Consider the following 13739-nt stretch of genomic DNA (forward strand, 5'->3'; position numbering starts at 1 on the left):
GTTTCGTTTCCTTAAAACCCACGCTGCCTGCGCGAGCGTCCGCCGTGTGCCACGCTCCTCAAGGACGACGTCGTCATCGTCGTCGTCGTCGTCGTCGTCGTCGTCGTCGTCGTCGTCGTCGTCCGCGGCAACGGCGGCGGCGGCGGCTTCGGGGCGGCCGTCGCGACGCTCGCGGGTGGCACGCTTCTGCGGCCCGTCCGGAACGCCTCTCCCTTCCGACGTCAGCAATCCAGCGGAGCTGGGGCACCTCGCAACCGTCCGCACTGACAAAATCATTTCTCTTGGAACTGCCCTCCTGGGACTGCCCTCCGTGTTTAGTTTTGTTGCGCGGAACCGACCCCGGAACCGACCCCTGAACCGACCCCGGAACCGACCCCGGAACCGACCCCGGAACCGACCCCGGAACCGACCCCGGAACTGACCCCCGAACCGACCCCTGAACCGACCCCTGAACCGACCCCGGAACCAACCCCGGAACCGACCCCTGAACCGACCCCGGAACCGACCCGGAACCGACCCCTGAACCGACCCTGGAACCGACCCCGGAACCGACCCCGGAACCGACCCCCAAACCGACCCCCGAACCGACCCCTGAACCGACCCCCGAACCGACCCCTGAACCAACCCCCGAACCGACCCCTGAACCGACCCCCGAACCGACCCCTGAACCGACCCCCGAACCGACCCCTAAACCGACCCCCGAACCGACCCCTGAACCGACCACCGAACCGACCCCTGAACCGACCCCTGAACCGACCCCCGAACCGACCCCCGAACTGACCCCTGAACCGACCCCTGAACCGACCCCTGAACCGACCACCAAACCGACCCCTGAACCGACCCCCGAACCGACCCCCGAACCGACCCCCGAACCGACCCCTGAACCGACCCCTGAACCGACCCCCGAGCCGACCCCGGAACCGACCCCCGAGCGGAATCGGCATCCGATCACCGGGACGGTTTGCCGTGGACGCCGGCCGAGATACCGCTCCGGCCGGGAGCGGCGTCGCCCGGTCCCTCCCGGTCGGTTCTCCAGGGCCCGTTCCAAGATTCCCGAATCTCGGCTAAGCGGGAAGTCTCGCCGACACTTGGGCGCTCTCCCCGTCTCTCCCTCTCTCTCCCTGTGCCGAGCGTGCCGGCGTGCCGAGCGTGCCGGCGTGCCGAGCGTGCCGGCGTGCCGAGCGTGCCGGCGTGCCGAGCGTGCCGGCGTGCCGGCGTGCCGGCGTGCCGGCGTGCCGGCGTGGAGCTTCCCAACCTCATCTCCTTCCCCTGCAGCCGGCGCCCCCACCTCCTCCTACCCTCCTACCTCGCCGAGAAAAGAGGAGGCTCGTCAGCGGCGGGCGGCCGCTTTTGCCGACGGCGGCGTCGCCTACCGGACAGCAGCCGCTGCCGCCGCAACGTGCGGCCGTCCGTCGAACTGACGATGAGGGAGGAGAGCCGCACCTCTGACACGGCCACTGTGAACCTCTTCATGGCGAGAGAGGAAGAGAGAGACCCACACCCAGGGGTTGAACCCAGGATCTCGGTATCTGTGACACGGCCACTGTGAAGATCTTCATGGTGAGAGAGAGAGAGACACTCAGACCCAGGGGTTGAACCCAGGATCTCGGCATCTGTGACACGGCCACTGTGAACCTCTTCATGGCGAGAGAGAGAGAGACACTCAGACCCAGGGGTTGAACCCAGGATCTCGGCATCTGTGACACGGCCACTGTGAAGATCTTCACGGCGAGAGAGGAGAGAGAGACACCCAGACCCAGGGGTTGAACCCAGGATCTCGGCATCTGTGACACGGCCACTGTGAAGCTCTTCATGCCGAGAGAGGAGAGAGAGACAGCCAGACCCAGGGGTTGAACCCAGGATCTCGGCATCTGTGACACGGCCACTGTGAAGCTCTTCACGGCGAGAGAGGAGAGAGAGACACTCAGACCCAGGGGTTGAACCCAGGATCTCGGCATCTGTGACACGGCCACTGTGAAGATCTTCATGGTGAGAGAGGAAGAGAGACACCCACACCCAGGGGTTGAACCCAGGATCTCGGCATCTGTGACACGGCCACTGTGAAGATCTTCACGGCGAGAGAGGAGAGAGAGACACCCAGACCCAGGGGTTGAACCCAGGATCTCGGCATCTGTGACACGGCCACTGTGAAGCTCTTCATGCCGAGAGAGGAGAGAGAGACACCCAGACCAAGGGGTTGAACCCAGGATCTCGGCATCTGTGACACGGCCACTGTGAAGCTCTTCATGCCGAGAGAGGAGAGAGAGACACCCAGACCCAGGGGTTGAACCCAGGATCTCGGCATCTGTGACACGGCCACTGTGAAGATCTTCACGGCGAGAGAGGAAGAGACACCCAGACCCAGGGGTTGAACCCAGGATCTCGGCATCTGTGACACGGCCACTGTGAAGCTCTTCATGCCGAGAGAGGAGAGAGAGACACTCAGACCCAGGGGTTGAACCCAGGATCTCGGCATCTGTGACACAGCCACTGTGAAGATCGTCATGCCGAGAGAGGAAGAGAGACACCCACACCCAGGGGTTGAACCCAGGATCTCGGCATCTCTGGCTGAGCATTGCCGATGTGGCCATCACGAACTCCCCCTTGGGATGAATCAATCCAAGTGCGTTGTATGGGGGCAGCACAGTGTGTGTGTACGTCTCTACACAAAGGCAAATACAAAGATCCCCCGTATAGCTTGAACAGACTGCTGGGGCAAGTGCTGTTAGCGAGCACCTATGAAGGCCGGAACGGCACACGAGGAGATGGGTGGCCAGCACCACTCCCGGCCGCCTTTGTCTCCCTAGTGGAGATGTTTACACATCGTACCAGGACCGGTTCAGATAATCATCACTGGTTTTGTCCGTGAGCGGGAATCGAACTCAGGTCTCCGGGTTTTTATGTGCATGTGTGTGCACGTGTGTGTATGTGCACGTGTGTGTGTGCACGTGTGTGTGTGTGTGCACGTGTATGTGTGTGCACGTGTGTGTATGTGTGTGCACGTGTGTGTGTGTACGTGTGTGTATGTGTACGTGTATGTATGTGCACGTGTATGTGTGTGTATGTGTGTGCACGTGTGTGTGTGTGCACGTGTGTGTGTGTGCACGTGTATGTGTGTGCACGTGTGTGCCGTGCCGGCCTTTTTAGGTGCTCGCTAACAGCACTTACCCCAACAGCCTGTTCGGGCTGTATGGTGTATCTTTGTCTCTGTGTGTGTGTACTCGTGTGCGTGGTCCAGCGTGAGAGTGTGGGGAGTGGCCGTGCAGCGCCCAGCGCCACGCTGCGCTACAAACCCGGCGAACCCAGTTTCGATTCCCGGTGACGATTATCTGAACCGGTCGTGGGCCTCCCCTAGGTCGACTCGGCCTCAACACGAGTATCCGGTGCTGTGTGTAAACATCGCCACTGGGGAGACAAAGGCGGCCGGACGTGGTGCTGGCCACCCACCCCCTCGTGTGCCACAGTGCCGGCCTTAATAGGCGCTCGCTAACAGCACTTGCCCCAGCGGTCTGTGGCAGGCTACACGGACGGGGGGGGGGGGAGTCTTTATCTTTACACGTGTGGGCGGCAGGGGACGAGCTGCCATGCCGATGTCTGGCCCACGTTCGCCAAATACGGGACTTTGTTAAATTCCGTAAGCTGTCACGTGAGCATGTACGGAGGAAGCGCTTGGGGACGAGCGAGCGACGAGGCGTCGCTGCGGGGAGGAGAAGCGCCGTGGTGGTGGCGGCGGCGGTGGACGTCTCCGTGCCGTGTGCGGGCTGCCCCGGATCTGTTCACGGGCCCTTGTCCGGTGGTGGAGGGGTTTACGACACACGCACGCACAAAAAAAACAATTCGTGACCCAGTAGCAACAATAATAACGACGCCACCGTCGCACGGCATGTGTGTACCTTGAACTTCTTTCACACCGTACGTGGCCAACCGTGCCAATCGGAGGTGCAGTGTTGAGTCTATGGGTAGTGTTGAGTCTATGGGTAGTGTTGAGTCTATGGGCAGTGTTGAGTCTATGGGTAGTGTTGAGTCTGTGGGTCGTGTTGAGTCTATGGGCAGTGTTGAGTCTATGGGCAGTGTTGAGTCTATGGGCAGTGTTGAGTCTATGGGCAGTGTTGAGTCTATGGGCAGTGTTGAGTCTATGGGCAGTGTTGAGTCTATGGGCAGTGTTGAGTCTATGGGTAGTGTTGAGGCTATGGGCAGTGTTGAGTTTATGGGTAGTGTTGAGTCTACGGGCAGTGTTGAGTCTATGGGCAGTGTTGAGTCTATGGGTAGTGTTGAGTCTATGGGCAGTGTTGAGACTATGGACAGTGTTGAGTCTATGGGCAGTATTGAGTCTATGGGCAGTTTTGAGTCTATGGGCAGTGTTGAGTCTATGAGCAGTGTTGAGTCTATGGGCAGTGTTGAGTCTATGGGCAGTGTTGAGTCTATGGGCAGTGTTCGTCTATTGGCAGTGTTGAGTCTATGGGTAGTGTTAGTCTATGGGTAGTGTTGAGTCTATGGGCAGTGTTGAGTCTATGGGTAGTGTTAGTCTATGGGTAGTGTTGAGTCTATGGGCAGTGTTGAGTCTATGGGTAGTGTTGAGTCTATGGGCAGTGTTGAGACTATGGACAGTGTTGAGTCTATGGGCAGTATTGAGTCTATGGGCAGTTTTGAGTCTATGGGCAGTGTTGAGTCTATGGGCAGTGTTGAGTCTATGGGCAGTGTTGAGTCTATGGGCAGTGTTAGTCTATGGGCAGTGTTGAGTCTATGGGCAGTGTTGAGTCTATGGGCAGTGTTGAGTCAATGGGTAGTGTTGAGTCTATGGGAGTGTTGAGTTTATGGGTAGTGTTGAGTCTACGGGCAGTGTTGAGTCTATGGGCAGTGTTGAGTCTATGGGTAGTGTTGAGTCTATGGGCAGTGTTGAGACTATGGACAGTGTTGAGTCTATGGGCAGTATTGAGTCTATGGGCAGTTTTGAGTCTATGGGCAGTGTTGAGTCTATGAGCAGTGTTGAGTCTATGGGCAGTGTTGAGTCTATGGGCAGTGTTGAGTCTATGGGCAGTGTTCGTCTATTGGCAGTGTTGAGTCTATGGGTAGTGTTAGTCTATGGGTAGTGTTGAGTCTATGGGCAGTGTTGAGTCTATGGGTAGTGTTAGTCTATGGGTAGTGTTGAGTCTATGGGCAGTGTTGAGTCTATGGGTAGTGTTGAGTCTATGGGCAGTGTTGAGACTATGGACAGTGTTGAGTCTATGGGCAGTATTGAGTCTATGGGCAGTTTTGAGTCTATGGGCAGTGTTGAGTCTATGGGCAGTGTTGAGTCTATGGGCAGTGTTGAGTCTATGGGCAGTGTTAGTCTATGGGCAGTGTTGAGTCTATGGGCAGTGTTGAGTCTATGGGCAGTGTTGAGTCAATGGGTAGTGTTGAGTCTATGGGAGTGTTGAGTCTATGGTGTAGTGTTAATCTATGGGCAGTGTTGAGTCTATGGGTAGTGTGGAGTCTATGGGCAGTGTTGAGTCTATGGGTAGTGTTGAATCTATGGGCAGTGTTGAGTCTATGGTGCAGTGTTAGTCTATGGGCAGTGTTGAGTCTATGGGCAGTGTTGAGTCTACGGGCAGTGTTGAGTCTATAGGTAGTGTTGAGTCTATGGGCAGTGTTGAGTCTATGGGCAGTGTTGAGTCTATGGGTAGTGTTGAGTCTATGGGTAGTGTTGAGTCTATGGGCAGTGTTGAGTCTATGGGCAGTGTTGAGTCTATGGGTTGTGTTGAGTCTATGGGCAGTGTTGAGTCTATGGGTCGTGTTGAGTCTATGGGCAATGTTGAGTCTATGGGCAGTGTTGAGTCTATGGGTAGTGTTGAGTCTATGGGCAGTGTTGAGTCTATGGGCAGTGTTGAGTCTATGGGCAGGGTTGAGTCTATGGGCAGTGTAGAGTCTATGGGTAGTGTTGAGTCTATGGGCAGTGTTGAGTCTATGAGCAGTGTTGAGTCTATGGGCAGTGTTGAGTCTATGGGCAGTGTTGAGTCTACGGGAAGTGTTTAGTCTATGGACAGTGTTGAGTCTATGGGCAGTGTTGAGTCTATGGGCAGTGTTGAGTATATGGGCAGTGTTGAGTCTATGGGCAGTGTTGAGTCTATGGGCAGTGTTGAGTCTATGGGCAGTGTTGAGTCTATGGGCAGTGTTGAGTCTATGGTGTAGTGTTAATCTATGGGCAGTGTTGAGTCTATGGGTAGTGTTGAGTCTATGGGCAGTGTTGAGTCTATGGGTAGTGTTGAGTCTATGGGCAGTGTTGAGTCTATGGTGCAGTGGTAGTCTATGGGCAGTGTTGAGTCTATGGGCAGTGTTGAGTCTACGGGCAGTGTTAAGTCTATAGGTAGTGTTGAGTCTATGGGCAGTGTTGAGTCTATGGGCAGTGTTGAGTCTATGGGTAGTGTTGAGTCTATGGGTAGTGTTGAGTCTATGGGCAGTGTTGAGTCTATGGGCAGTGTTGAGTCTATGGGTTGTGTTGAGTCTATGGGCAGTGTTGAGTCTATGGGTCGTGTTGAGTCTATGGGCAATGTTGAGTCTATGGGCAGTGTTGAGTCTATGGGTAGTGTTGAGTCTATGGGCAGTGTTGAGTCTATGGGCAGTGTTGAGTCTATGGGCAGGGTTGAGTCTATGGGCAGTGTAGAGTCTATGGGTAGTGTTGAGTCTATGGGCAGTGTTGAGTCTATGAGCAGTATTGAGTCTATGGGCAGTGTTGAGTCTATGGGCAGTGTTGAGTCTACGGGAAGTGTTTAGTCTATGGACAGTGTTGAGTCTATGGGCAGTGTTGAGTCTATGGGCAGTGTTGAGTCTATAGGCAGTGTTGAGTCTATGGGCAGTGTTGAGTCTATGGGCAGTGTTGAGTCTATGGGCAGTGTTGAGTCTGTGGGCAGTGTTGAGTCTATGGGCAGTGTTGAGTCTGTGGGCAGTGTTGAGTCTATGGGCAGTGTTGAGTTTTTGGGCAGTGTTGAGTCTATGGGTCAAAAGAAAGCCGTCCCTTGGTGTGGACCAATCAATCAGTTTCAAGGACAATGCATCATATATTATCATAGTATGTTTTTTGTTTGCATTTTGACTGCAGGTATTGTGGTTAATGCAGACATGAATCCTTGTAAAAAGGTTTCAGTTTTGCCAGAAAAAAGGGGAAAAACCATATTATTACTGTATGGGTAGTGTTGAGTCTATGGACAGTGTTGAGTCTATGGGTAGTGTTAGTCTATGGGCAGTGTTGAGTCTACGGGCAGTGTTGAGTCTATGGGCAGTGTTGAGTCTATGGGCAGTGTGTACAGTGAACTTCTTTCGCACCATACGTAGCCAGCTGTGCTATTCGGAGGCGCGGGAGAAAGACAACACAAAGCAGTTCCAAAGGAACGAGTTCGTCAGTCTTGACGGCGATGATCTCAAAGTGCATCATATCTCCCAGTGGCTTCCTAACATCGTAAGGGGGGAAGAACGTTCCAGACGGGCGCCCTCAGAGAGAGTGCGACTCCGGGGACCCGGTGCCACCAACGGTTGTCCAAGCTCTGTGATCCTCTACGTCGCTTGATGAATTTCTATTTTGCCATTTGCGCTTTTCGTTTTTGGTGCCGGTTTCTTAATTATTTTTGGCTTTTGCGCAGCCAACTGCGCATACCGATGTGATTTGGCGCTGGTGTATGAATTAATGTGCGGCGCTGTGGGGGATGCTGTTGGCATGGATGAGGCCGCTGTACGTGTGTGTGTGTATAAAAGGAAAGTATTATTATGACGTGAGAGCGCTGCTGGCGGTGGGGAGGGGGTCTGTACGCGGAACGTAAACTGTGGGGGGTCGCGAGAGGCCCAGCACGTGGGCCACGGAGTGCCGCTGTTCAGCCCGGCTGAATACGAGTACAGTGGGCGAGCAGGAGGGTGAGTGGGAGGGCGAGCTGGAGGGTGAGCTGGAGGGCGAGCTGGAGGGTGAGCGGATGGGCGAGTGGGAGGGTGAGTGGGAGGGTGAGCTGGAGGGTGAGCTGGAGGGTGAGTTGGAGGGTGAGTTGGAGGGTGAGCGGGAGGGTGAGCGGGAGGGTGAGCTGGAGGGTGAGCTGGAGGGTGAGCTGGAGGGTGAGCTGGAGGGTGAGCGGGAGGGTGAGTTGGAGGGTGAGCGGGTGGGCGAGCTGGAGGGTGAGCGGGAGGGCGAGCTGGAGGGTGAGCTGGAGGGTGAGCTGGAGGGTGAGCGGGAGGGCGAGCGAGTGGAAGAGGGCGGCATTAGCGTGTAAAGAAGATCTCCGCGCTGCAGTCACGAAAATAGCGCGGCAATTAGCGCCGGGGCCCGGCAACTCAAACCTGGAGCGGCGTCGGCGGGGGGGGAGGGCAGCCCTGGCATTGGGCCCAGACGTGGGACGAAAAAATGTTTGTTTGACCGGAAGGAGCCCGGCCGCCGTCCAGCCTGCACGCGCCGGAGACGCCGGGTTCGGGTCCGGGCCGCTCATTTTACTTCGCGAAGACTTTGACGCGGAGCGGCAAGCACGCAAGAAAGAAATAATGATGCACGCACGTGCGTGCGTATGTGATATCGACGTACGTGCGTGGGTACGTGATATCGACGTACGTGCGTGCGTGCGTATGCGACATCGACGGGTTCGACCCCGACCCCCGCTGGACATTTGTAGCTTAGCGTGCGTCTCTCCGTCTCTCCGCAGCGAGGCGTGCGTCTCTCTCCGTGTCGCAGCCGCGCCTTCGGCCCGGGCGGCCGGCACGAGGAGGAGCATCCCGGATCCCCTCGCCGCCGCCGCCGCCGCCGCCACCCCGCGATGAGGCCCAGGAAGTACGCGATGGTGGTGATGTCGCTCATGGCGGTGCTCACCAACTGCATCGAGGTGAACCGGGCGCAGGCGGAAGCCGACGACGAAGGTGAACGGGGCGGGTTGGTTGTTGTTTTGTTTGTTGTTGTTGTCGTTGTCGTTGGGCTGGGGTCGCGTCAAGGCCAACGCGTCGTTAACCCGCCACGAGCCGGCGGCCCACCCGACACGGCCACCACTCGGCAAGGTTCGTCGCTTCAGACAAAACGCGGCACTTTCACTCGCGCACCACCGCTGTGTTGGGCGTAGCCACGAGCTGACGCGCTTTGTTGACGTGGCGAACCTCGCTCGTTGGGCGGTGGCAGCGGCGGCGGCGGCGGTGGCGGTGTTGGGTGACCGACGCATTTCTGTCGACGCCATCGAACACGTAAACATTCATTACAAATGACACTGCTCACGGAAGTCTACGACCACCGCTTTGTGGTAATCTGACGAAGGTTAAACCCGCGGCGGTTAACAAAAAACGGCGTCGACGTTGCCACCGGCGCCTCCTGCGTTACCGCCACTGCTGCCGCTGATTCTGGCTCGGCTCGGTTTGCTTCGGCGCAGGAAGACGAGCGGCCCCAGCCACCACCACCATCACCATCACTGTCATCACCGCCACCACCATCACCACCGTCACCGCCACCACCATCACCGCCACCACCGTCACCGTCGCCACCACCGTCGTCACCGCCACCACCGTCACCGCCACCACCACCACCGTCACCGTCACCGTCGTCACCGCCACCACCGTCACCGCCACCACCGTCGTCACCACCGTCACCGCCACCACCGTCGTCACCACCGTCACCATCACCACCGTCACCGCCACCACCGCCACCACCGCCCCAGCTAGAAGAGTTATCGGCATTGGTGCCACCAATCTCATAGCGTCGAGCGATGTTAGAGGAACGTGGCGCTGCTGTGGTAGAATTTTAATTTATTCATAGTTGGAATCTGATGACCTGTAAAGCTCTTCTTTATACAGAGGTCCCATCAGGGCACGGGGTCAGAACGTTAGAACAACAACAACCGCCATTCGTCACTAAGTGGCGGTGACGTCACCACGACGCTTGTGCCAGGCCATGTGCACCTTGAGGCCACGTGAAGTGTCGAACGCCCGCTGGCAGGAGGTCACGGGGCAGACCCAGCAGGTGCCACGGGTCGACTGACTGAGATGACTGGCTGATGCACCACCTGTGCCCCCTACTGTGCCAACCTGCTGTGCTTTAGCCACCCGGCGCTCCGCTCGTTGTTGTGAGCGTCGCTCCTCCCCCCTCCGTTGTTGTTGGAGAGCGACTGCCTCCAACTGCCCAGTAGCGTCCTTCACGAGCCTCCTCCACAGAGGCCGATCTTGACACCGCTGGTACCAGTCATCGGCAAGTCCACTCAGCTCCACGTCCTCCTGTACCACATCACTCCATCTTTTCTCTAGCCCGTGCCGCGCCCGTTTATCCCCCTCGATCCGGCCGAACAAAAGCTGTTTCGGCATGCGGTGGCTGGGCATGCGGGCTACATGACCCAGCCAACGCAGCCTTGCCTGCCGGAGGAGTTCACCGATGGGACTTTGTCCAGATCTTTCAAGGATTTGTGAGCTCCTCACACATTCCAGCCTGGTTAAACCCAGGATGGATCGTAGGCAGGCCAGCCTAAATGTTTATGACCGGCGAAGATGTTCCATTAGGGGTGTCCACGTTTCGCAAGCGTAGAGAAGGGAGGGAATGACCGTGGCCAAGAAGACCTGAAGTTTCGTACGGAGCGATATACCAGGTAGCTTCCACACAGTGTTACGCAACCGATGAAAAGACATTGCCGCTCGACTGATTCAGAGTGAGACCTCTGCTGTTAAACTGGAGCCGGTCATGAGCACACTGCCCAGGTATGGGAAACTCTCCACTCTCTCCACAACTGCCCATCACCGATTTGGAGTTGTGGGGGTGGAGTGCCCGATGGTACAAAATACCCAGGCAGGTGCTTCGTTTTGGTGGGGCTGATGGTAAGGCCCCATCTCTTAGTGACACATTCCAGTTTCAGCAGCAGCGCCTCCAACTCCTCCTCTGAGTGAGCCGCAATTACCAGGTCATTGGCATACATAACATGGTTGACCAATAGGGAGCCATCCCTTGACCGCACCGACATCGATTAGCCTCCCATTGTATGGAAATTCCTCCGGCACAGCCATTGAAGGCTTCACAGGCTACTTGGTCGAAATACAGGGAATGGCTCTGACTCCCGGCCACGTAGTTTTACCCGGGCCTGCTCACCATCATGATGGTCCTTAATGATCGTGAGCAGAGGGTCAGGGACTCCAAAAGCACGAAGAACAACCAAGAGCCCAGGCCTACTGATGGTATCATAGGCCTTGACCAGGTCAATAAAGCAGAGATGTAGGTCTTGTTGGAATTCCCTACACCTCTGCTGTAGCAGACGGACAGAAAATATGGCATCTGTGCAGGACCGCTCTTTCCTGAAACCGCATTTGGGCTCCGCAAGCCTCTCCTCAGCGTGCCTGGCAAGGCGATGTTGAATAATCCTTGCCAGGACCTTTCCCGGCACACTGAGGAGTGAGATGCCCCTGTAGTTGTTACAGTCTGTGCGGTCCCCCTTCTTAAAAAGGGGGACCACCAGGGCATCCTTCCAATCCTGCGGAACCCGTCCAGTGGTCCAGACTGTTGTTATGATGTCATGTGTGCCCGGTGCCTTTCCTGGTAGAAGAACAACAACAAACACAATCACACCAACACGATAGGAGTGCTAAGTGTAGGAAAGGTGAACAAATCACTTAAAAAATAAAATCAAATTAAACTAAGCTATGTTTGATCTTACCAGGTAAAAGCCAAATGAGCTATTAGCTTATTTTTCAGAAGCCGCCTGGCCATCAACAAATGATAGCAGTGGCTTCTTATTCTTCTTCCGTACGGCTGCCGATGCATAGCCAACAACCACAACGTCACATCCAGGTTGGTGAAGGCAGCAGGAGACAGCGGAGTCGGTGTAGCATCATCAGCGCCGTCAGCGCCGTCACCGCCGTGATGTCTCGTTGGTGCGCGCCCCGCCCCAGGCTTCTGCTCGCTGGACGAGTGTGTCTACTCGGAGCTGGAGCTGCTCAGCTACGAGGCCGTGCGGGCGATCCACAACCAGATGGACGACGATGACGACGGCTCGGTGGACACCCAGGAGAGCGACGACGTGAGTCTCACACTCGCTCACACTCGCTCACACTCGCTGACACTCGCTCACTCACTCACACTCGCTGACACTCGCTCACTCACTCACACTCGCTCACACTCGCTGACACTCGCTCACTCACTCACACTCGCTGACACTCGCTCACTCACTCACACTCGCTCACACTCGCTCACACTCGGTCACACTCGCTAACACTCGCTCAATCTCGCTAACACACTCGCTAACACACTCGCTCACACTCGCTAACACTCGCTCACTCGCTCACACTCGCTAACACTCGCTCACACTCGCTCACACTCGCTCACACTCGCTCACACTCGCTAACACTCGCTCACTCGCTCACACTCGCTAACACTCGCTCACACTCGCTCATACACTCGCTCGCTAACACTCGCTCACACTCGCTCACACTCGCTCACACTCACTCACACTCCCACACTCACTCCCACTCCCACACTCACTCACACTCGCTAACACTCGCTATCACTCACTCACACTCACTCACACTCGCTAACACACTCACTCACACTCACTCACACTCGCTAACACACTCACTCACACTCGCTAACACTCGCTATCACTCGCTCACACTCACTCACACTCGCTAACACTCGCTCACACTCCCATACTCACTCGCACTCCCACACTCACACTCGCTCACACTCGCTAACACTCACTCACACTCATTAACACTCACTCACACTCACTAACACTCACTCCCACACTCACACACTCACACTCACTCCCACACTCACTCCCACACTCACTCCCACACTCACTCCCACACTCACACACACTCACACACACTCTCACACTCTCGCTCACACTCGCTCACACTCACACACTCACTCGCTCACAGGCAGGGAGGGAGGGAGGCAGGCAGGGAGGGAGTTTGGGGGGAGGTGGAATGTTAGGCTCGCTACTTGTTTTCATGCTGGAGAAATCCGATGAGCTGTGAAGCTCTTTCCCGCAGACGTCCTCAGTGGTTGTTGTTGTTCCCAGTTCCTGCGCGAGGACATGAAGTACAGTGACCCCACGCTGAAGCACAGCAACTTCCACAAGGAGGACCAACACATCAGCCTGCAGGAGATGTGGCTCAGTTGGAGAAACTCAGAAGGTGAAGATCACCAGGGATCACCTCACATCACCGCATCTCACCCTAGTGGGAGTAGAGACTCACCCTAGTGTGTGTAGAGACTCACATCACTGTGTCTCACCCTAGTGGGTGTAGAGACTCACCCCATCGTGTCTCACCCTAGTGGGAGTAGAGACTCACACCATCGTGTCTCATCGTGTCTCCCCTAGTGGGAGTAGAGACTCACCCTAGTGGGTGTAGAGACTCACCCTAGTGGGTGTAGAGACTCACCCTAGTGGGTGTAGAGACTCACACCATCGTGTGTCACCCTAGTGGGTGTAGAGACTCACCCTAGTGGGTGTAGAGACTCACCCTAGTGGGAGTAGAGACTCACACCATCGTGTCTCACCCTAGTGTGTGTAGAGACTCACCCCATCGTGTCTCACCCTAGTGGGTGTAGAGACTCACACCCCCGTGTCTCACCCTAGTGTGTGTAGAGACTTACACCATCGTGTCTCACCCTAGTGGGACTAGAGACTCACACCCCCGTGTCTCACCCTAGTGTGTGTAGAGACTCACACCATCGTGTCTCACCCTAGTGGGAGTAGAGACTCACACCCCCGTGTCTCACCCTAGTGGGAGTAGAGACTCACACCCCCGTGTCTCACCCTAGTGTGTGTAGA

General features: G+C 56.3%; 1 protein-coding gene across 1 annotated transcript in view; it reads left to right on the forward strand.

Annotated features, from left to right (window-relative positions):
* Positions 1-13739, forward strand: part of LOC116955331 (stromal interaction molecule 1-like) — a 42121-nt gene that overhangs the window by 6370 nt on the left and 22012 nt on the right. Inside the window, exons 2-4 of the mRNA XM_076052971.1 lie at positions 8652-8862; positions 11854-11981; positions 12984-13098. Of these exons, the coding sequence (XP_075909086.1) occupies positions 8763-8862; positions 11854-11981; positions 12984-13098 (343 nt within the window). The 5' untranslated portion in view covers positions 8652-8762. The remainder of the gene's footprint in view (positions 1-8651; positions 8863-11853; positions 11982-12983; positions 13099-13739) is intronic.

This window comes from Petromyzon marinus, chromosome 59 (genome assembly GCF_048934315.1).
Source record: "Petromyzon marinus isolate PM22_M1 ecotype Great Lakes invasive population chromosome 59, UKy_Petmar_22M1.pri1.0, whole genome shotgun sequence".
NCBI lineage: Eukaryota > Metazoa > Chordata > Hyperoartia > Petromyzontiformes > Petromyzontidae > Petromyzon > Petromyzon marinus.